The sequence below is a fragment of the Manacus candei genome, unplaced genomic scaffold, assembly GCF_025592945.1.
Source record: "Manacus candei isolate 608988 ecotype Guabito, Panama unplaced genomic scaffold, ASM2559294v1 h1tg000017l, whole genome shotgun sequence".
In the NCBI taxonomy this organism is placed as follows: Eukaryota; Metazoa; Chordata; class Aves; order Passeriformes; family Pipridae; genus Manacus; species Manacus candei.
Window position 1 is genome coordinate 22,729,010 of NW_026138065.1, and position 25,087 is coordinate 22,754,096.

The following is a 25,087-nucleotide window of genomic DNA, read 5'->3' on the forward strand; positions in this document are numbered from 1 at the left end:
TGCCCAGCTGCTGTGCTCCCACTGACCCCAGGCTGGTGGGTGGCTGTCTCTGAGTTTCACTGCTGCCTCTTTTCCAAAAGGGGCAATTGAGATTTCTCCTCTCTTTAGTCGCTCTAAACACAAACAACTGCCAAAGCTTGCAGGGATTAAATATCACCCAGAACACCACACACTGCTGAATTTGGCTGAAATTGGCCAAAAGCTAAGCAGCCAGGATATGTGAGGATGAGCAAAGGACAGGTTCTGATCACAAAAATCTAATTTTCAGTGCTTAAAACAAATATCACAGGAATCCATCTCTAGGATCATTTAGATGCTGACATTTTAAGAGTTTGAAGATTCCTACTACTGCTCCTGAATCCTGCACTTAAAACCTTGTTATTGCTGTGTTTGGCTTTTGAACACTCACACAGACATAAAAGACTGCAAGAGAAGTGTTACTTAGCATTTTTAATGTGCACTTCAAATACGTATGTTATGTTACTTTCAAGTAATGTCATGTGTACACGTGTATACACTGAAAATTTCTCACTAATTTTAGAACCAAGCAATTTAATTCCCATTAAAAATTATCGTCTTTGTTTTTTTTAAGAAAAAAAAAAACTTCTAAAAAAATTTACCTTTTTTAAAAAAAAATTATTGAACTATATTATTGCACACATTATTGAGAACAAAACTAGAGCAGCTTTGTGTACTTTTTATTCTTCCTCTTCCAGCAAGTGTTGCTAAAGTGCAAATCTTATCCAAGATCCTTTGTTAGCTCTCTGTATCTTGTGCAATCTCATGCTCCCTTTTAAAACCTCAGCTTTCACTTTCAGAACATAGTCTTCTTAAGAGAGTTTGCTGGTTCTTTCCAATTCTTCTGTCTAAATGATCTCAGACAATAAAGGCACTACTGCATTTAAGTAAAGTTAGATTAAAACAAGTTAAAATTATGCACATACAAAATATTCTGATACAGTATCACCTGAGAGGTTTAGATATGGTGGATTTCTAATCACACTATGAAATGTAACTTTTTTAATTCAGTAATTTCCAAATTTATTGGTACAGATGACCACTGGAAGAAATTCTGTCACATGACAGACCATCACTCAACCACGTGCACAAGCAGAAAACAGTAGGAGGATGAGAATGGTTTTAAAGACCATTTACTGGGGCCATATACATGCATTTGAAGTATGATTTGAGAAACTGCATCATTCGGGGTAACAAAACATAAAGCATTTTGAAGAGGAAGATCAACTTTTAAAACAATAACATCTCTTGTGAAAAAAGATATTCAGTCTGACCTGAGAGTTGCTCAGTTTTTGGGATCCTTATTGATCACTCTCCTCTCCACCCAAAAATTAGCTACAGAATTTGTGAGCTGAATAACTGTTATCCTTGTAGCATAACAGAAGATCTATAAATAAAAAAGTGACAAGACTATGGACACATGATAAATTATGTAATGGTTCCTAGCTTGAAGAAAATTTTTAAACACCTGTCTTTAGGTACCAGACTTGGAGTAACAGAATGCCAGTATCATCAAAGAAGAGAGTTTGCTAAAGGCTTCCTGACAACACACACTCCTGTGTTGCATGGGTGAGTTCTGCTCCAGTAATTAAGATGCTGGGAACAATGTTTAGCGCTTGGGATTAATTCAGCTTTTTCAGCTGCTTATTGTTCACAGGTGAGGGACAAAGCTAGTATGTAATAAAAAGACTTGGGACTTTTCTGTCAATAACTGGAGTTAGTCACTTATCAACACCGTTTTTATTACAGCAACCAATCTGTCTGCTCTGGTCAAAACCCCTGGATACTCTCTGCATCTCAATTCTACCTGTCCAGTAAGGAAAAGTCTTAACAGTTCAGAGATAAAATGCCTACCAAAAAGAACAGGAACACTAGTGCTGTCAAGCAATTGATTAAAATTATATCTTCTAATGTGTGTCTTTCTTGTTGACACTTCTGCATTCAGAACCAGGCACATGGAATAAACATAATCAAGCTTACCAGGCCCTGCAGTTAACATCCCTTGTGTATGGTGGAAAAATGACTTACACCTTACTGTGTTGTCAAAATAGTACTTTGGAAACAATTACCATTGTAGTATGACTGCTGTCTGGAATGGATGGATGAGGTGTACTGCCAAAGGGTCATCGTTCCTCCATTTTTCTAATGGTAAGCTCAGGTGTTTCTGAACTGTAAATTGGTTTTTGCATTTCGTAAATGATGTATATCCTTGGCAACCTGCAGACTTTTTATGCCCATACCACATAAGAACACGCTGTCTAAATGGTGACTCTAAACACTGACAACCTTTCTGACAAATAGAGATAACAATCAGAGCACCAATGTCTAGAAATTGGAAAATCACTTAATTCTTGTCTGAGAACTGTCGAACAGTTGAAATATCCAGAAAAGAACATATTAATCATATGTATACTTTGTCATTCTTAATCTTGAAGCAATTAGAATGTATTATTTCAAGAAACTGTTTTCTTGGTTATTTCTCTGCCCCATGACTATTTTATGCTGAATTCCTTAACCTAAGCAACTCATATATATTAAAAATAGTACGTAAAAAATTAAGAGTAATTTATTAAAACAGATACTATTGATGCTAGAATTTTAACTCTGGAACTAAGAAAAAATCCAAAGACTCCCAATACAAGCAACTGTAATAAAAGCAAACATTATCCAAAGTTTCTTTAAAAAGAAAGAGAAAGAATAACCTGTCACTCATGTTCTCATCTGAGCCTTTTTGCTCCTCATATTCCATTTTGTCCTTATTTGCTTGGTTCACTTCTTCATTTTCTATAACAACTCCTTCATCCAAGATTTCTGGTCCTTGACGAGCTGCAGATACTTTTCTTTTTTTCACTTTGCTCTTGGAAAACTCTTGGTGCTGGTATGATTTATTGTTATTGTCCATTTCTTGATCTCTGCTGTTATCCTGCTGCTGAGTTATTGTCAGTGCATTAGAGACTTCTGATGGCAGATCTATCGCCATCCGTTTTACCTTTCTTCTCCTGCGCAAAGTTCTGTTTCCCAAACTGTCAACAGCCAAATCTGGTTCATGCCACAGAGGTCTTTTGCCTCTAATGTTATTTAAGTTTGAGGAAGGCCTACGTTTAGCAACCAACAACTGGTCATCAGAGTCACTGTGGTCTTTCTTATTAGCATGATTCTCCCTGTAGTCTTTGTTTGATTCCTCTAAACTGGAATCGGAACCTTCACTTAAGCAGTGACCAGTCTCCCAGGGATGATGGGTGGTAAATGAACGTCTTTTCCGTCCCCTCCTTTTCCTTGCCTGTCTCTTTAGAAGACAAGACACACTTCTAGAATGATCTCCAGTATCAGCAAAACCTCCTCTGGCTTGCTCTGAACTTTCTTCCAGTGCTGAGACCAGATCATGAACCAGCTCCTCCATAGTCCTACTGAAATGCCTAAATATTTCAGGGGAAAGAAAATACACAAGAAAACAACAAATTAATCTGAAGTGTTAAGCATAAACTATAACAATTTTATTTGGTAAAATCATTTGGGTCATTATAGGTCAGGTAGTAAATGTCCATCTTATAAAGATTATTCCATTTCTTCCAAGAGACAAAAACTCACCAACCAGTCCTCTGCAATTTGCAACACATCAGCATACAGTCCTTTTAAAAGGTATCTTCTCAAACTTGGAAAGAAGAGGCAGTTGTTTCTGGCCTCACTATTATTGTTTGATTTTAATTCACCTCATCACACTTTCATGATTTTCAGCTATTCCATGCGGCAAGAGCATCAACAAAGACCATTCGCTCTAACTGCAGGAAAGGAGCACACTTTAAATTCATGAATGGGAAATGGAATATATCATATTCTCTCTTGATAGTACATTAAGGAGTTCTGTTTAAGAGTTGTCATTATTATAAAATATTTTTAAGGATAATTATCTCCTGATGCTGCCTAAATGCCAAAATGAAGTTAAGACAGCAACTCTTGACAATATGACTTTGTTCTTAATTCTGTCTTTCCAAATGGCTGATTTCTGTTTGATTTTAAAAAAATAATGATTCAGTGAAGTTACATTAAATTGAGAGAATACCAGCTACAAATAATTCTAGAGTATTAAATGCAAAGTTCCTACCACATGTAAGCACTTACATCCATAGAATCACGTGCTTGCATGAGGAAAAAAATCCCTAAACACACACATTGTCTGATTAAGGCCTTATCCCTTTTGAATTATTTGCTCCTTCCACCTCAAATTTCACTAGCATTTAGCATGTCTTTAACTCAGTATACTTCAGTAAATTCACCCATGCATTACATGAACATAATTATGAAAAAAAAAATTAAATGATTGCTGCTGAACTCTAATCCTTCTCTGAAGGCTGTGAACCTTCTCTATAAACACATGACCAGTCTCCCACATTGAAACATCAGAAGACCCCTTTTGCTGAGGTAAAGCAGAGAACATTGTTGATGCTCTCTACAACATTACACTGATACATATGGAAGATACCCAGAAAATTATGTAGAGGACATTTAAAAGCAAGACTTTTCACTTATTTTAGAGTATAAAGTGATGGTGGAATTAAAGTTTTCTACCCATACCCAGTGGTGCTGTAGATTTGGAGAAAACCTTGACACAATGGCTTCCCCCTGTCACTTACCACAAACTTCAGTGTTAAAGGTACTTAATGGTGATGGCTGAATGGACAGTCATGACCACATGGTACAAAAATTTTAAATATTAATGGAAAAACCAAAGAACACGTTTACAAAGAAATCCAAGCTGCTCATGAAATATCTTACCTAAAGAAATTATATATTCTCCTTTTAAACGATTTTCAGAAAGACTTATTTTTAAACATTTCAATTGCAAGATCAATAAAAGCACAGAAAGTGGTAGAAACACAAGCTTATTTTGAATTCTTGAAGCTACTGTGTCACTTATTTCCCTCTTTTTGCGTCCTGCTGTAATCTCTAGTCATATTACTCCCTCCTTATTTTATGTTTTCTTTGGCTCTCAGAACAGCAGAGTTATCATATTGTCTTGTAAGTGGTGAGACAGCTCTGGAAGAATGCTATGCTTCTCCTTAATCTACTTGGTTCACAAGAATGAAAACATCCATAATCACACAAAATTACTTCTCAGAAGCAAAAGAAGCAACATAGGAGGAAAAGCATTCCAAATGAAGCAACAATTTTCTGAAAATTCAGAAAGAGAAAAGTGGAAAAGTGGAAGCCAATTAGTCTAGAAAGTACTTCTAAATGTGGCAGTACAATGATGTAAAACTAATTCTTTCTTTGATTTTTCAAAGATTCAATTACTGCAGAGGGTTTGGGGGGGTGAGGAAGGTGTTTGGTTTTTGCTTAGGTTTTTTTGCTTGTGTGGTAGGAATACACACAGGATGCCTGAACATATCAGTCCTTGTTTCTCAGTAGCTATAACTGCAAAATGGGGAGGGCACTGGCCCCTTTAGCCTTACTATTAAACCCACAGGAAGAGATATATCCTCACAGGGGCTCATATCAGAAATGAGATACCATTAAGATTTAAGGGTCTTCCTAAGACTTTTGTATCAATATAACAGGAGCTGTAACACTCAAACAGGCAAACTCCAGCACATTTGGGTTAATTTGAGACACCAATTCCCCCAGCTGCCTGCCCAGCCTTCTGGCACAGACTTCTGCATTCACAGCTAACTGACAGAACTGGAGGTGCACCAAAAACTGAACCAGTAGGCTTAAACCTACATTTAGCTCCCCAAATGAACAGGTTTCTGCTAACCTGCCAGAATATGAACTAGCCTGTATGTTTCTTGCAGCCCATTCTGCCAGTGCCCCTGCAGCACAAAGCAGAAGGGAAAGACAGGGACACTAATGTCTTACACCATAGTTTATGATTAATTCCTTCAATTCAGCATCCCTAATCTGTATGGATAACTGTATCATTAAAATCAATGTAGCTCCTAGTGTGGACATACCAATTTACTCCAGATAAGTAAGGTGGTAAAGTCTTAGTTCCAAAAATACTTCAAGATCAAACACAATATACCAGCTCTGATTTTTATACCTGAATTCTTGCCTTGAATTCTTGCCAAAATACTGTCAATACAGATTGTGCCAGATCAAAAGATGAAAGTCAAGAAGAGTGAACACCCTTAAGTGTTTTTGAAGTAAAGGGTTAACAAGATTCTTAAAAGGCCCTGAGCGGTAAAAGGACTTAATTTCCAGCAGACTATGACTTTGAATATTATGCACTCCTGCAATTAATCTTTTCTACTGAATATCAAGTCTCTTCATTGCAACTCCTGAATTAAGATTTGTACAGGGCAGTGATCTTATTTACCCTAAAAATTGCAGTCATGGTTCAATGTATAATATAACTATCTTAGGCAGATTGGACAAATCAATATTGTAATTATTTCAACATGTTTCCTTAGAATGATTATGAGAATTACTTGATCAATTTGGGACAGTGCAAGCTCCTTTGCAACAGATTGAGAATACAATCACAAATCACTCCAGCTTTTTATTCACATTGCATTTTCAACATGCCAGTGGTCCATATTAAAATTCCTTCTCCTGAAAACTCAAAACATCTCTTTTGCTTCATTTTATTGTTGCTCTCATTTCTCCTGCTATAATTGAAGAACTAAAAAAAGGCAGCAGCAACCAGATAGAACAGTTAATCTCAAACCTATCTTCAAAATTCAGGAGCATATTTCTATTATAGCATTATTTATCAGACAAACTCAGTTTTGAAACTTTCTCCATAGTTCACAACCAGCTGTCAAGCTTGTATTCCAAACCTATGAAGCAATTTTAATCATCACTGCAGATGGTACTGTAACAAAAATATTTGCATTTGAAACAAGTTGAAAAATAACTATAAGAAGTATTAAAGACATTACCAGTGAGTATCAACAATATTCAGTAAGATAGGAAATTTCAAAGGTTGTAACAATGAATGTAGAACAACATAGTGAGGTACATAAAATATTAAGATGAGCCACAGTTTAGTATGACTCACATAAGGCTATAAAAATGCACTTACAGCAACAGCCCACAGCTAGCAATAAACTGTAATGTCCTCACTAGGAGAAGATTCTACTTTACTACACGAAAATCTAGTTTGCCTACACTGACCTTTACATTCATCTGAAGCAATTTTAATGTAGTTCACCAAAGGCTGACTCTTTTCCTCTCAGACCCTTACCAAAACCGACCATATAAGTACTGTTTGCAGGAAACAGCGTAACAGCTTTCACCTGCTCCAAAACAGACCACACAATTTCTGTTCAGTATTAATATTCAAATTGAAAATCCTAAGGGAAATAATGGGCACTTACTTTTTCAGTGAAAATTAGTATCATTTGTCTTCACCTCCCACCTAAAGCATGTAACAATGTAGAGCTTTGGCTGCCCGCAAAATATTTAACAAACACACACTGATGGGAAAGTTAATTTAGTTGCACAGCTCTTAAGGAGAGGCATTATCTCTTACCAAACCAACAGCTGCATTTATATTTACTTTCTAGTTCTGTACCTTTTCCTGTTAAATACGTAAGGGGTTTCTTGTAGCTAAATTTATGCTGCATCTGTGCCTCATCAATTCTGAAAAAAACCATGAGTTTTGCTGTCTTCACAACCCAGCTTGATCACAAGCTAAAAGCACAAGAAAAATCAAAGAGTTCCTTGAACACTGGGATTATAAAACTCAAATTCTTATAATCTTTTCCCATATGGATTCTCTGATGTCTTGTAACACAGGTGTACTCACAATGTACCTTTATCTTCAGACAGCTACTAATTTGAATCCCATTTTTCCACCTCAGAAGCTATTTTCACATATTAGTTTTGAGATCCCTGCTTTATTAATGAGTGAGACAGAAATTTGGATTGAACAGGTGCAAGTATTTGGGAGGTAGCAGAAAACGATAAATCTCACTGCCTTGCCTGAAGAATTTATGGATTCAAAAAAAGAGGACTATCATGTTCTTGGGACACATGAAGGGGGAAGCAAAATGAAGCAACACAACTGAATTAAAAAGCTAGCAAGAGACTATGGTAGATTAGGAAATAACTGATAAACCTATGTTCCACAGAAGGCTCTTCTCTCAGGTAACAAATATCAGGACAAGAGGAAATGGCCTCAAGTTGCACCAGCGGAGGTTTAGATTAGGTATTAAGGAAAAATTTCTTCACTGAAAGGATGATCAGGCATTGGAACAGGCTGCCCAGGGAAGTGGTGGAACCACCATACCTGAAAGTCTTCCAAAAAATGTGTAGATGTGGGACTTGGTATCATGGTTTAGTGGCGAACACGGCAGTGCTGGGTTAACAGTGGGACTTTATCTCAGAGGTCTTTTCCAAATGTAATGATTCTATGACCAGAAACTGAAGTTGTACCTAGACTATTTAAACTCACCTGTCATTAAAAAGCCATCTCTACGAGGAGGACAAAGCATCTGGTTCCACATCCACACCTATTTATGTCCTTAGGCTCTGTCTGCTGGACAATCAGGTATGAAAAGCTACACTACAACCAAAAACGTATTGCACCCTTTCCACCCTATATCGACCATTGCTACAGGGCACAGCAGCCAGTTACCAAGACTCTGCACTCTCCCACTTCTGAGGATCCACCTTCCCCTCAAGTCTAAGAGCCAATGCACCAGCAACACATTCAAAGTAAATCTGACACGCAGATCAAAGAAACTTAATACGAATGTAATTTTCATACTATAAAATTTAAAAACGTGACAGTATCAGAACAGACACTTATAGAAATTAAACGGTTTTGAATTTTATATAAGATAATGTAAAAGCTGAGGACTCTCAAGACAAACCAGGATCATATACTGGAGCACATCTACTTCTCAAAAGGGAAAACCAAACCCAAAATCCCAGGCTACTTTTCACCTTCGAGGTATGCCAACACTCCTTTGTTGCAGTCCATTTTGTGCGTACATAAAGCAGCTCCAGAAAATAACAAAGCACAGGATGATTTTGAAAAAAATTAAGATTTATGAAAGTCATTGTTCCTCAATTAAGACATAGTTACTACACTTGCTGGAAGTGTCTATGAACTTTTTCTATATCATATATACAGCTCCCAGTAACTGCACACAATTACTACCAACGTTTTATTCTCCAGTCACACACTACACATGAATTCTTGGTACCAACCCTGTATTTGAGAAACTGCTTTAGACAATTGAAGTTTCCTTACATTTGTGCATCAGTACAGGCTGGGGGCCGACCTGCTGGAAAACTGCTCCACAGAGTAGGACATTGGGGTCCTGGCAGATAACAAGCTGTCCGTGAGCCAGCAGTGTGTCCTTGTGGACAAGGAGGCCAATGGTATCCTGGGGTGCATTAGGAAGAGCATTGCCAACAGGTCGAGGGAAATGATCCCACCCCTCTACTCAGCCCTGGTGAGGCCACATCTGAGTGCTGTGTCCAGTTCTGGGCTCCTCAGGCAAGAGAGACAGAGATCCTGGAGAGGGTCCAGAGGAGGGCTATACAGATAATCAAGGGACTGGAACATACCTTATGAGGAAAGGCTGATGGAGCTGGGCCTGTTCAGCCTAGAGAAGAGATGACTGAGAGGGAATCTCATCAGTGTCTGTAAGTATCTGAAGGAAGGGTGTCAAGAGGATGGAGCCAGGCTCTGCTCAGTGGTGCCAAGCAACAGGACAAGAGGTAAGGGGCAGAAACTGATGCACAGGAAGTTCCACCTGAATATGAGGAAGAACTTCTTTACTGTGGGAGTGACAGCACACTGGAACAGATTACTCAGAGACATTGTGGAGTCTCCCTCACTGGGATATTCCAGAACTGTCTGGATGCAATCCTGTGCTGTGTGCTCTAGGATGACCCTACTTGAGTAGTGAGGTTGGACTGGATGACCCACTGTAGTCCCTTACAACCTGACCCATTCTGTGATTATGTGATTCTATCTTATACAATAAAAAGTATTTGAGCAATGATGGTATTTTATAACTGAGTATGCTGCTGATCCTCCTAAAAATTAGGGCCAGGCTAACTTGCAATAAGTATATCTGACTTTTCTACAACTGCTGCTTATCTAAGAAGGCACAACAATAAATACTATCAGTCTACTTATATTTAACAGTGAAAAAGTGTTTAGTACAGAGCAATGGCATACAGTCAGAAAGATGCTGACATGAACTACATTTAACAAGGCTCTAACACAAATGAATTGGTCAGCCAGAAATGAGATTTGGAGCAATTTATCATAAGAGGGAGCAATTCTTACAATCCCATTGCTGTCATTTACTGATATGCTTGCCCTTTTCAGAAGTATGAGTTCACTAATTAATTGTCAAGGTGCAGAATTACATGAACTGTCACATGGTGGTAATACACTATAGCACCATAGTCATTATCAGAGTGCCCAATAAGTATCCAAAATACAAACAATTCCTAAAGTGCTACATGTGTTCACAATTTAAATGGAAAACATTCAGCTTCGGAGCAGCTTTACCATCCAAAGTGAACAGTTTTACTTTGTGGTTGTTCTGAATCTACTCAGCTCTTTAGGGTCTCAGTGCTGTTAAAAAAGCACAAGTTCTTAATTTTCTACATCAAGTATTAGACACTGAAAAAAGTATTTTCCTGTATCCCAATCAAATGGACTTCCTTTAATAGACAACTTCTGAAATAACTTATATATAAGAATGGGAGAGCAGCTCTGAGGAGCAGTCAGATTTTCAACAGACCTTCCTTTAAAAACTGCTAAACTAAGAGTGCTATAGATAACATTTCAATATTTTTCTCTGTATTGAATTCCTCTGGGCAGTGTATTTGCACAAGCAAAATCGTTACTGTCTGATGACAGTTACAGAAGACTATGCCCACACCTCATGTTGCTGAAGACTATTACTTTATGTGGACACAAACCAGTAAAATTTAAAGATGAATGACCGGTATATTTAATGAAAAATTTCTCAGAGTACAGACACATGTTTGGAATGTCGTAGGCAATGTTTCTATCGTATGCAGCATTTCTACTCAAGTAAAAATACTTGTGCCACTGGAGTATACCTCATTCTCTAAAACGTTCTGAACTGCACCAAGTTATACTTACATCAGGCAAATTTGGATGCCTAGCAATACTGACAAGCTTCTTCTACCCAATACATTTATCAGAGCAAGTAAAATCCCTCTTTGAAAGTTTTCTCATTTAGAAAATTGTAAAGAAGCCATGACAATACCCACAGGAAAAAAAACAGATGGTATCGGCAAAAGTGGAGGACAAATGGAGTTTTCTATGTAAGAAAACACAGTGCAAAGCCTTTCCTTTCCTCTTCTTCCTCATCCCCAGGAAAGAAACGGAAAAAAAAAAAGATGAAAGAAAAACTATTTCAGATCTGAGAAATCTACCAGAAGCTATCTGTATATGTAATATAGCCTCTAAAAATGCCTTGAGGCCTCAAATTATTAAGAAAAAAACACAATAAAATCCCACCACAATCCTCCTTGCTGACATTAATAAAAGTTAAACAAATGACAAGCTATACACACCAATTGTTACTTAACATATCACAAGACATGTAACATTTCAGGAAGAAAACGAAAGGCTTCCCAGCTAGTTGTTTGGGACATCCTGTGTCTATCAAGTCTCTCCACTACCAGTCTTTACACCTCCACGGCCTATTAACATAAGTGACTTTTTCTATTCTGTTACTTGGCTTCCCCTATTCACAGTGCTACAATAAAAACAATATGGCCTTTGCGGTCACTATGCTGGCACATGGAATTACATAGAACAGTAAATCTGTAACTTTATTGCAGGAGAACCACCCACGCTTTCCCTGCTCGATGGCTACAGCAGCACTTGTTGATTCTTGGTTTGCAATAAAAAACCTCCAGAGCAGCAAACCCAAGTTCCTGGATGCTCAGCTGCACACACTGCAAGGGCTTTAGGCCTTAGAGAGCCTATCACTGCCAGAAAAACCCAAACACGCAGGGAAACCTAACTGAGCTCGGGACAAAAGTTTTGATTCATCGTTTGCCTGCTGTCCCTTTTCAGCAAGTCGTTGAAATTCCTTCCTCCGCCTATTGCTCGCTCATAAACGCGTCGCGCCGCCGGGACGCGCCAGTGGCACCTGTCAGACCTCCGGCCGGGCATCCCCAGGGCCTGGCCGGGCACCATCGGCACCATCACCACCATCACCTCCGCCCTGTGCCAGCCGCAGCCCCGGGGAGGCCCGGCCGGGGCACCACCCGCCCCCACGTTTCCAAGCCCCACCCGCGGCGCGGAGATGCTGTTCCCGACCCGCTCCCGCCTCCGGCGGCCCCGCGGGCGGGCAGGGGGCGGCGGACACGTGTCCCCCCCGGCCCGGGCTTACCAGCTCTTCCTCGCCGCCTGAGCTCGGGTCGGGGTAGGTTCAGCCACCCGGAACATGAACCCGGCGCCTCGCCCGGCCGCTCCCCGGGGAGGCTGGCGCCGCTTCGCAGAGACTGTGCCGAGGGGAGGCGGGCGGGGGCCGGGGCCGGGCGGGCTCGGGCCGGGCGGGCGGGCGCGGGCGGCCGGCGCTGCTCCTCAGTCCCCCATGATGCGGGCCCGGAAGCGGCCGCGGCACCGGAGGAAGCCGGGCGCGACCACCTCGCCTCTTCCCAGCCCTCTCCCGGCCGCTACCCAGGGGCTCCGCGTCCCCTCCAGCACCCTCGTCTGGACCCCGGTGCAGCCCCGCGCAGCCTCCGCTGCCCCCGGAGCGGTGCCGGTCCCTGCCTGCGCGGCCGCCGGGGCAGCGCCACCCCCGCGGCCCAGCGCAGTGGGACGGTCCCGTTGCCATGGCGGCGGCGTCGGGAGGGCGGGAGGAAGGAGGGAGCATGGCCGCCCTGGCCCGGCTGCAGGAGAGGCTATCGGAGCTGCGAGAGGAGTATTTCCTTGCGAACAGGTACCCGGGCCGTGCCGGTGGTGGGGTGGGTCACACCTCCTCATGCTGGGCTGGGGCGGGCGGGCGACCCCCGGCTCTCCCTCGGCAACGAGATGGCAGCAGTCCCCCTGGAAATTGTCCAGTTCTGGGCTCCTCAGTACAAGAGAGACATGGAGCTCCTGGAGTGGGTCCAGCGGAGGGCTACGAAGATGATCAAGGGACTGGAACATCTCTTACGAGGAAAGGCTGAAGGAGCTGGGCCTGCTCAGCCACGAGGAGACAGGTGAGAGGGAATCTCATCAATGTCTATAAGTATGTGAAGGGAGACTGTCGAGAATGGATCCAGGTTCTTCTTGGTGGTGCCAAGCAATAGGACAAGAAGCGACGAGCAGAAACCGATGCACAGGAAGTTCCACGTGAATATGAGGAAGAACTTCTTTACTGTGGGAGTGACAGCACGCTGGAACAGGTTGACCAGAGAAGTTGCAGAGTCTCCCTGAATGGAGATATTCAGGAACCCTCTGATCGCAATCCTGTGCCATGTGCTCTAGGACGAGCTTGCTTCAGCAGAGAGATTGGACCAGATGACCCACTGTGGTCCCTTTCCAACCTTAACCATTCTGTGATTCCGTTTCACTTTAAAATCCCTCCCGAGAGCACCAGCTCACCTCCTTGGTCCCAAATATTGCCAGTGCGACGTGAGCAGACCTGATGGCAGCAGCACAGTGTCTTTAAGGGGTCCGTTTATACAATAAAAATACCTAATGTACCTCTCTTGCTCTGCCCACCCCCCAACCCCTCGCTAATTTTGAGGGAAAAGGAGCCTCTGGAAACTCCTAAAAGGTGCTGAGCCTCGCGATTTCAGCCCTCTCCACAGGAGCCGGCCCCTTTTCCCCAGTCGCGCCCCAGGAGACTGCTCCTCTCTCTTGCACCAGCATCGTTGCTATTCCTTGAGGATCCCTCATAGAGACGCCAGGATGTGGAACGCCAGCCTTGAGCCCCCTGCACTGGTGGCTTAGGTCTGTGACTGTACCTGAACGCTTGTCCTCTTGCAAGGCACTACTTTTTCTATTTTTTTAATTTTTTTAAAATTTTTTTTTAAGTTGATTGAAAGAAAATCACCCCAACTTCTGAGCGAGTTGATGTTTATTATCCACACTGTTTAAAATTGAGCTTAGTTTCTAAATTAGATTGTGCAACTTGAGTTTCTAAGTACCTGGGACGTGCTTTGTCTTTTTTTTTTACCAAGTTAAGGAGGTGTTTATTCTACTTAAAGATCTAACATATCCCACATAGTGAGCAACAGGCTGTCAGATCAGATCACCTGTTACCCTTCTCACGAAGTGGGACAGTTTGCACTGCTGAGTTTTCTGGCTGCTAACATGGTGATGGCCAGCTTTTCCCAGATCAGATTTTAGGAAATAAAATGTTTTAAGACCAACTTTAATATTGCATAGAGTTGTCCTGTAAACCCTTTTATTCAACTGCACTGTTGCTGTTGCTGTATGTGCAATGCAAATACACACACACACAAAAAAAAGCGTTTAGCATAGTTGTAGTTTAATTTTTCTTCACTAATTAATGAATAATTTATTTTTGAATCTAATTACAACATCATTAGCATGAATAACGAAGCTCCTGAACATTCCTAAAAGTTGCACAGACATCAAGTCCTGCCTGCATGTAAAGTGTTGTGTTTTCCTGTTCTTCCCCTGAACTTTTGTTCGTACTCCTGTGGCTGTACACACAGCAGTTCACTAAACAAACATCAGTTACAGGAAACTATGCTTGTATTTCACATATTTCAGGTTAGAAAGAGCAGTCTGAGCCAGACTTGGGAATCCATTGGAGGGCAGCATGCTTGATGTTTGGGGATTTGTTTTTTGGCAGAGCTTTCCAAACATGAATTGTTTCCCTTTTAAGAATAGGCTATGATTCATCAGATTCTGAAAATTCAGATTTGCAGCTGAGTATTTAAATTAGAAGATTCAAACAGTCCAGTTCAGCAACTAATCTTAATAGTATTTTTCTGATCTTCGTAACATTCCTGTCATGCTTTATGCAGAACTCTGTTTATGTGAGAGGTATGAGGTGTCTTAAGCCAGCTTTTTAGGGAAAACACCTTTCTAGGAAAGGACTTGCCCAATGATGTCATAATGCAAAAATACCATAAACTTTCACTTTGAGAAATACCCTGTCAGCATAAGCATTAGACTATTCAGAATCCATTAGTGCACTGTCTTAAGTGTTATGCAATTTTATCACTCTACTTGTTCAAGAACCTACTTTTGTTTACTGTAGCATCTGTGTCAGGTGCTGACTTTGAATATGCTTTTTTTACTTTCAGTAAAGTCTTTGAGACTCTGTGACTCTAAAAGCTTAATTCAAACAGTGTGACAACTATGCAACCTGATCAAAAGGGCAAATACCTGCCTGAGAAACTTTCACCTCAAACCACTTCTGCTGGCAAGGGCAGTTGAAAGGGTTTGTGGAACTATCTTGTTGTTGGTCTGCTTCAATAAACTTTACAAGGACTTGTAAACTGCCTTGGCCAGGCAAGACAGAATGCCAGCTAAAAAAATCTAACAGGGAGTAAGAGAGGAGAAGGCTTCTGCTCCTCCAGAAGCAGACTGTTGTCATTGCCAAGTGGGTAGGAATGGTTTTGGAGCTGTCACCTCTGACATGGCCGGTCCCACATCTCCTTAATTTCCAGACTGTAATTGTGGATGTCTGTCCAGGCCCAAATTGCTCAATCAAAATCCTTTTAATCAAAATCATTTACCTCTAGGTAAAAGTATTCTGAAGGTGTCTGCTTCCTATGAAGACTCAGAATCTACACAAGAAGGGAATAAGTAAGCTCTCTAGCCAGCTTTGAAAACTTTTTATTCTGTGATCTTAGATTAAAAAAGTCTGTTTCCCACAGTTTTCAGATATTGAGAAGGTCTGGTGATTGTCAGATGACAATGAAAATTTGTGCCTGTTTAACGTGATTTGAGAGCACATGCTGCAGCAGATGATATAAAATGAGTGGAGCTAATGTTTCTTGATCTCTGATAGTAAATCTGCATTTCATTTCACAAGAAATATGGTGGGGATAATCCTAATTTATCAGATAAAAAATAGTCTTGTTGGTGTTTACTGATGCAGTTAATATTGACACAAAACTTTGTTAAACGAGCTCACTGATATCAGCTAATTAAGGAAACTAACCAATAGTAACCTAATTGTTATTTTGTGTCAGGTGTAACAAATTAAAGTATTTGGTAAATATGTTCCTAATAAAAATGGGATAACAAAAAAAAAATCCATGAAAATTAAAATATAATTTTCAGTTCAAAGACTTGACAGTTACTGATGCTTTGAAACTAATAAAAAATAAATAAAAGCCAGAGATGATCTCATAGCTGAGTTTTACCTCTCAGCATTGAAACTCATAATGGTAATGATTTCTTCCTAAATTCTCTTAAAAGCCTTTTCCAGGTTAATATATTTCTTTAATCTCTTTTAGTTTCATGGTTTTCCTTACATTTAGCTTTGTCACAAACACTATTCTCTAGTAGACAGTCACAGAGAGAATGCAAGCAAGGGATATCTCTTGGAATTATTTTCTGATGAGGTCCTTTTACTTGTGCTTCTTGTGTTTCTTTCCCACTTGTGCATGTCTTTCCTTGTACTGTGTCATTTGACACAAAGCTTTGACATCTAATAGCTCTTGAAAATCTCCTTGAAGTCATCAATTCTCCCCTATATCTACCTTGCATCTTCTGCTGCCTCACCAGTATCTCTTTCTAGATAACCTTTCTTGTTGTGTAACTTAAAACCAAATCCTCACCCTTCTCTGTATCCTCCCTTTTTCATTATTTCCTCTAGGATCTGTATTAATCAATGCTGCAACCCTAGCATATTTTGTAATTCTGTTGTTCCCTTTTATTCCCTCTTTGCACGTGTCAATATGCTGCCAGTTTCATATCTACATCATCTCCAAAATCCGTGTCTTTGAATTCCCATTTTGAAAAGTTCTGTCAGGACTCAATAAGCTGTTGCATTGACTGCTGTATTTCCATGTAAAAGATTCCTATGGTCATCCCTTTGGTATCTGTTTAAATTACTAAGTTTCCAAGTTCTGACTTCCTTTTAAGCCACACTAAATTTCCTGATGTTCCAGGCCCTCTAAAGTTTGGAAAGTCTCACACCTAGTTTCTTTCCTGTGCTTTCATTGTCATAACAGTATAAACTTACATTCGTATCTCACGTTCCTTTGATCACCTCTTCTTTTTCATATTTCTCCTCTCGAAATTCCTTCCTAGGAAACTAGATAGAATGTCTAAATCCTCTGTTTCCATCCTGCTAAGGTCAACTCATATTCATTAAAAAAATCCTACAGACAAGGAGTGTATATGTCACCATTATTGATGCTATCAATGTTCAAGTAATAAATGACTAAAATATTTTTTAACAATCAAAAGATAATGTGTTTAAACTAGATCTTACATTTAATATATGGTTCAGATTATAATATTGACCACAGTGAATTTATTTAATATTCACATCGTATACAATATTATACACAGTTACCTGATTTTTCTTATAATTCAGTCCTAATTTTAGTTAAAGCATTATCCACATATTTCACCTGCAATGGAAGTCCACGTGACATGCTGACATGTATATTCAGTATTGTGTGAGAATAAAAAATACATTCTCCCAAAACTTACATCCCCTATGAGTTGCAATACTCTTTATCCTTGTTACCTTCATACTATACAACTAACGTAAATTACATTTTCTGCACTACCATTGAATTATGTAGAATTAAAAGGTGAAAAACCTAGTGAAAAGGATCCCAAACTGCAACAATAAAACATATTTAGAATATTTTTTTTACTTTGGTTCTACATTGCAATGCTGATAATTATTACTGCTTTTATATTTCCAGATCTATAGATGAAGACAGAAAAATAAAATACAGAGCTGCTGTCAAAATCCAGAGCTGGTTTCGAGGATGGAGGGTCCGAGCCTATCTGAGGTAGTATATTAAGCCCATCTAGCCTATCCTAATCTGTGTTTCAGCCTTGAATTTTTCCTCAGAATTGCTCATGGTATTACTTGATTTTAATAAAATGGGAGCATTTAGGGAAAAAAAAAAGCAACAAATGTTATTCTGCTTTTCAACAGAATGTAATATATGCTGTGACACTGCAAAAAGTAATTTTTGATTTTCAGAACTGCATGCGGTTAAAAAGGCATGATGCTAATAGGTAGCGTGGAAATAATCTATCTTCATAATAGATACACAGTATTCTGTGGGACATCTTGTCACGACTGGAAAAGAAACGAAACAAGCAGACGTCCCTTGGATATGCTGATTGAGAGACTTTTCTTATAGAATGATAGAATATCCTGAGTTGGAAGGGATCATCCAAGTCCAGCTCCTGGCCCTGCACAAGACACCTCTTGAGTCACACCATGTGCCTGAGAGCGCTGGCCAAACACTTCTTGAACTCTATTGGGCTTGGCGCTGTAACCACCTACCTGGGGAGCCTGTTCCAGTGCTCAGTCACCCTCTGGGCAAAAAACTTTTTCCTAATATCCAAGCTAAACCTCGCCTGACACAACTTCAAGCCACTCCCTCAGGTCCTGCCACTGGTCACCACAGAGAAGAGATCAGTGCCTGCCCTTCCTCTTCCCCTCATGAGGAAGTTGTAGACTGGGATGAGGTCTCCCCTCAGTCTCCTCTTCTCCAGGCAGAACAGATCAAGTGACCTCAGCCAATCCTCATAACGGCTCCCCCTCAAGGCCCTTCACCATCTCCATAACCCTCCTTTGGATGCTCTCTTTATATCTTTCTTACATTGTGGTGCCCAAAGCTCCACACAATATTCAAGATGAGGCCGCACCAGTGCAGAGCAGAGCAGGACAATCCCCTCCCTCAACCAGCTGGAGATGCTTTGCCTGATGCCCCCCAGGACAGGATTGGCCCTCCTGGCTGTCAGGGCACTGCTGACTCAGATTCAACGTGCTGGTAACTGCTGACTCAGATTCAACGTGCTGGTAACCAGGACCCCCTGGTCCTTTTCTGTGGTGCTGCTCTCTCTTCTTGTTGTTGTTACGGAAAAATTGCCTAGTGAGGGTATGGCAACTGGACTTTTATTGTAGAAATTAAGTTCTACTGCTGGATTTAACGAGGTCATTTAAAAAAAATCTTTCTTTACATAATTTTCTCCATTTATAAATCAGAGATCTTCGTTCTGTAAAATACCGTATCAACATTGGACTTGATCTTGGAGGTCTTTTCCAGCCTTAATGATTCTATGGTTTTATGATGTTGATACAACCTTCTTGGAAACACTATGATTGGTCTCTTCTCCCTGAAAACCCTCCTCCATTTTTTATGATTGTAAGCCCAACTGGTCAAACTCACGTGCTCAAATTTCTACATCTTCATAAAAATTAGGGAGAGGGATTTTTACATCTTTTTGTTTGACCTCTTGCCTGTCACGGGTCATTATGTATCATCCAGACAGACTGTGTGAAACCTAAGTAATTATTAGGTTTAATAAAATTAATTATTTAATGGCTAGTATTTCCCTCATAGGCTGCAGTCATTATGTGCACTTGTTAAAAAAAGCACAGGTAATTTGTAAAGCTGCGAAAATGTGCATGTGACATTAAAAATTCTGAACTGATCAGATATGTTGTTTAAAACCATCCATGCAAATAAAATCATCTTATTATGCAAATGAAATTTGTAAGGCTTTTTCATTAGACTTTTGTAATGATAACCAAAATAGGGAAGCTTGCAGTAACACATTTTTTCCAAAAATCAAAGTTTGTGTGTATGCATAAATATAGGTATATAATGGTCTATTTGTATGTGTGCATATGTATGTATGCATACATGTATACGTGTAAAGTGTGTTTGTAGTGATCATCTGTTTGGAATAAGTATGGATAATACACTATATGTTATTTTTTATATTATGAAAAAAAGTTATACTGGGAAGTCTCAAAAAAATTCTTATTTTGTTAATCTATTTCATTTTAGACATCTGAATGCAATGGTGATTTTGATACAGAAGTGGTGGAGAGGATATCGATGCAGAAAACACTTCAGAAAAATGCTGGAGGTAGAAAACTACTTTTAAAAGTTTTGTTTATTTATTTGTAGAATACATAGAAATAATTCATTCCCTCGCTATGAAATTAAAAAGCTGAATCTTGATTCTTTATTCACACAGGCACGTACTTAACTTTACTATCATGAAAAGCACCATTAATTTCAGTAAGCCTAGTCATAACAGTCAAGTTAAGTCAGTGTTTAAGTGTTTGCAGCTCTGGAGTATTAGTCCCCAAACCAGCAATGAGATCTGCTCATGCAGAAGCCTGCTCACATGATGCTAATTGCAGGATTGGAGCTTTAAAAGATGCTTTTTTTTTTTTTCCTGGCAGAACTTCTAATTTTGAAAATAAAATAAGCCAATGTGTCCACACATTGCTGTTTTATGTTTTAGTGGTTTAAATTTCTTGCTTAATGAACCCTGAAGTATTTGAGGTTTTGCCTTAAGGCACACAGCAGATCACAGTCAATCTAATTCCCTTGACAGACCTGAAGATAGCAAAAGTGTATGATACCACACAAGCTAAAACCTCTATTAACAGGTTTAGGAGATTAAGACGAAACTAATTTGCCTTTAACATAAAAAAATTAAGGTTTTAATATGTGGTTTACTTCACTAATTTATCAATTTATGTTAACGTTTTACAATAGTTTTAAACTTGTTAGTCATTTATTCTAGATTAATTTTGTTAAATTGTTGTGTTTTAATCAAAACAGGCAACTCAAGGAAAAGTAAAAAAAAGAGCTGTAATAACTCATACATTACAGACCAAAGTTCATACCCTCTACTGAGCTCTGTTTTCAAGTAGCAGGAGTCATGTACCTGAAAGATTGTCTATTTTTCCCCCAAGTTTATCAGTAATCTATTTAAAGATTTTCTCTCTTCCAATTTACTAACTGGCTTAACTAATAAATTATGAGCCGTCCTTTCAGGCTGTGCTTTTCAGTCATCTCTAATTCTTGAATATAGAGCAGATAGCTGCATGGTTGGATTGGGTTCTGTTTCAAAAAAAGAGAAGGAACTTGGTCTGAATATTTTTCCTGAGCTTAGAGAAGGTTTGTTTAATTTACAGGAGCTTCTGCAGAATGGAGACATGATAATGTATCTTAAATTTTTTAAGGAAGAGAAAGGATCTATGCAGTCATTGGGAAAAGGGAGAGAAGAAATCAAATTCATGTGAAATATTGATGCATACTGCCAAAAGATGTTGTGGAACTCCCTCTAGTGCAGGTTGTTAAGAGGAGAATAGAAAAATGCTTATGGATGGCTTAGATACACTTCAGGCAATGTTTTAGGTGAAGTAATCTCATAATGTTCCCTCGAGTTCTACATTTTTTCAGAGTTTAAGCATTGTAGAGGGATGAATTTCATTTCAGAAACAAGGTGATTCATGTGTTTCTGTGTTTTCCAAGATGAGAATAAGGACCATGTCGGTTTTTGACATCTGATCATTAGGTTTTCAAGAGGGATTAATCAGGATTAAGGTCTGATGGCCAATTTTCAATCCCTGCCCGATTATAAGGAGCTTTCTTTCGGCCATTCATGTTCAAATGCTAGTTTCTTTGTTGATAGTAATCAGTTTCCTGTTTTACTTTTATGTGTAGTGGTTGTAAGAACAGTGGTGCCCAGATAAGATACAAAGTGAACACATAACCACCATGCTTATTGTCCATTGCACTGTTCTGAGTGGTGTCCTGTAGGTCAGATGGCAAGATAACTCTTCCCAGAGAGCCAACCTCAATGGCATTTGGAATTGGTGCCCAGGGACAGGATGAGAGGCAGTGGGCACAGACTGAAGCCCAAGGAAGTCCACTTGAAGATAAGAAACAACTTTTTTTACTGTGAGGGTGCTCAGATACTGGAAGGGGTTGCCCAGATTGAGCAAGCTGTTCTTGCAGAGTTTCCACTCTTGGAGATACTCATAACACCACCGCACAAGGCCCTGCACAACTTTCTCTAATTGACCCTGTTTTGAGTAGTGGTTTGGAGCTTCAGAGGTTCCTGCCAACCTCAGTTGTTCTATGCATTCATGAGATCAGAGGTCTTTTACCTCACCTCTTTGTTCTGTCTTCTTTTTCCCGTCTTCTTAAAAAACGCTCTGACAGTTACATTTTTAGATAGAGTCTTTCAAATTAGCACAGATTTCCTGTAATAATAATGAAGCTGAGAGAGCTAACATCATAAAACCCCCTCAGCTCTCCATTCTTTAAATATATTTCTGAAAAGAAAAATAAAAAAGTCTTTAATCAATAAAGCCTAGTTCATATTTAGCTCTTCAAATAGACATAACTGACAAGCTCTTGCCAAATCTGAAGTCTGTGAAATAATGTAGGACAAAAAATTCTACAAGCCCACACTTAGTACGTACATTCTAAATCAGACCGTGAATTCATCCAGTTTCTGGATTCCAGTACTTATCCAGTGCTAGCCAGGGTTCTAGAGAAAGAGAATCTCATCAGAAAGCTTACAAATTTTACAGCAATCAGCATAGAAAACCACTTTTCTCCCTCAAATACTTCATTTTGTACTTGCCATCTCTTTGATTGGAGAAGACTAAATAGGACAGCCTGATTGGAAGGCAACCTGAAAGCCATACAAGTAGCAGATACAGATACCTTTTCCTCCCTTTAGACTGCTATATTCAGTATTGTGTGATTTGGGGTGGACTTAAATATGAAGTTCAAGTTAATGCCTTATATTTGTTGTTATGCTGTCTTTACTCAATGGCTGAATTTGGAATATGTTTAAAAAAACCCAAATCTTCTCAGCAGCTTTCATAACTTTCAAGTTAAAAGGATCAGTTAATGTTTGCAATGGACTCTTGCTAATAACAGCTGTAATGACTCCTGACTATGAAACACAGTGCTACATTTGACATGATAGTTCCTTAAATACACTGGTCACTTTAAAATTTGTCTGCTGATAATGATTGGATTGGTATCTGCTGCCAGCAAACAAGGCAAAGCATATGCACAAAATACCCATGATTGCTTGATAATAAATCATTTTAATGATTATATTCAAAATTGTGAAATGTGAGTGGTACTGATGCGGAAAATAACAAAGGCTGAGGCTCATCAGATTGGTTGTCCATATGTGCATCACTACTAGTATTTCATTTTCTACTCCTCTACTGCCTCTTTTTTGACTGTTAAAATCCATTAGTAAAAAATAATCACCTATTGATGCCATTCATATGATTAAGGTTATGTGCCTTTCAATTCCAAATATAGGTTCTTTGGTATAAAGCTTTGTTTCCTAATTAATCTCAAGCTAAAATTAAGAACTGCTCTCCTACGATTTTCTTAATAATTTAGTTACATTGACTATGTGGGATTCTGAAGTTTTGCATGACGTGCAGAAAAGTACGAATTTTAAAACCAGGCAAGCACCAGAACATGAATCAAACTGTACATCACTGTTTCTTTATTATACTATTTCTCAAAGTCAAATAAGCACTTGTTTCAGGAAGGGGAATTGTAACATTTGTTATATGAAGTTGGCATGCATGATGGCTGTATTTTTAGCTTACTTTGAAAGGAGATACAGTTGAGAAAAGTGAATATTTTATGTGATATAGTTTGACACCACCCTAAATGGTTTAGCTTCAACTCAGCAACCAGTTTTAAATAATTCCAGTCCAACAGGAATTAGTCAAATGCCTATTTGCTCTACAAAAACACCCAAACCATCACAAGAACACGCCAATTTAGACAATGTGTTTCTTCCTTCTCTCAGCCTTAACCTCAATCAGATTTCTGGATCTCGTTTGAATTTGTCATTTCATATTAACTGTTTAAAGCAATAGAAAACCCCAGTCAGAATCAGATCACATTTGTAGGTGGTCCCCAAACATGTTTTTACATGCAAAAAGAGAAAATAGTACAACAGTTTATAAACAAAAGGCTTCAAATATATTTTGGAAACATGTGCTTGAAGTAAGCGCATGAAGTAAGTAGGAAGACCTTTAACATCGGGGAGATACTAAGACTTCATGATTCAGAAATGGAGCTGGTACATGTGGTTGAGATGGCAAGATAATTTTCCCCAGAGAGTTAACCTGGCAGTGTCACCATCCATTGGACACAGGCTGAAATGCAGGTAATTCTGCTTAAGCATAAGAAAAGGGTCTTCTGGACAAGCAGACCCCAGTTCACAAAAGCATCTTCTGTTTAGTAGGAGAGCACATAAGTATAGACTTGGGTTGAAGCTCTAAATTATGACTGTTCTTTTGTGAATAGGGATGAACACATTTTTCCATCACTTGTAATTGCAAAACTTTCTGATCAGAATTAGAAAACAGAGGGCAAATCTATTTGCAAAAGAACCTAGATGGTGACACAGCCTTCAGCTTTTGGTGAAAGAATAAGATTGTAAGACAGTTGTGTGAGCAATTCTGCATTTGGATGACTTGTGATTTAGAGCAATGGTTGAGTAAAAGCAGAAATGTGTAACTTCCTTTTTATTGTGAGTGACCATCTTAAGTGGTGATAAAGGCCTGGATTTTCACACCTTAGTGAGGTGTGCAAATTAGGACCCTAGTTACCACTGACTGTCTCTGTAAATAGTAAAGTTCTTCAATACTTTGCCAACCTCAGAGACAGTGGTTCCTCTGTCTTTGAGTGTTGATGATATCAAGAGCATTAATGATGTTAGGTCTCCGGTTTAGGTTCTTCAGTGAAATGGGCTGCATTCAGACCTAAGTGCTCACAGCCTTCAACTCTGAGAATAATAAACAAAAAGATGTAAGATTTAGTTTAAGAATCGATGGACAGAAATCTGATAAACATTTTTAAGCTTAGGAACTTCCATTAAAATGTACTTTATCTATTTGGTGGTGTGGCAACTCTTATGTTCCCTTGCAAAGAAAGAAAAGATGAGCTGCAAAACAAAATTGTATCAATTTAATCGAACAGTTTAGGAATATACTTAAATCTGGAAGACATTTTTTCATTCCATTATTAGCTATCTACTCTTGGTATCACTCAGTAAACATTTATGGAGATGAAGGGAGAGAGACAGTCCACTGTTTATTCTAATTTGTACCTTTGGGGCAGATTTTCCCTCAAATATATA

At 39.3% G+C, this 25,087-nt stretch overlaps 2 protein-coding genes across 3 annotated transcripts in view; one reads left to right on the top strand and one right to left on the bottom strand.

Annotated features, from left to right (window-relative positions):
* The window catches only part of GPATCH2 (G-patch domain containing 2), a 123,477-nt gene extending 110,891 nt beyond the window's left edge, over positions 1 to 12,586 (bottom strand). Inside the window, exons 1-2 of the mRNA XM_051782980.1 lie at positions 12,363 to 12,586; positions 2,721 to 3,434 (exon numbers count right to left, since the gene is read on the bottom strand). Coding sequence (XP_051638940.1) covers positions 2,721 to 3,434; positions 12,363 to 12,418 — 770 coding nt within the window. The 5' untranslated portion in view covers positions 12,419 to 12,586. The remainder of the gene's footprint in view (positions 1 to 2,720; positions 3,435 to 12,362) is intronic.
* A 108-nt stretch (positions 12,587 to 12,694) lies between these two features.
* Positions 12,695 to 25,087, top strand: part of SPATA17 (spermatogenesis associated 17) — an 88,907-nt gene continuing 76,514 nt past the window's right edge. For both annotated transcript variants that reach the window (XM_051782988.1, XM_051782987.1), the window contains exons 1-3: positions 12,695 to 12,914; positions 17,830 to 17,919; positions 19,939 to 20,020. In XM_051782988.1, the coding sequence (XP_051638948.1) occupies positions 12,808 to 12,914; positions 17,830 to 17,919; positions 19,939 to 20,020 (279 nt within the window). In that variant the 5' untranslated portion in view covers positions 12,695 to 12,807. The remainder of the gene's footprint in view (positions 12,915 to 17,829; positions 17,920 to 19,938; positions 20,021 to 25,087) is intronic.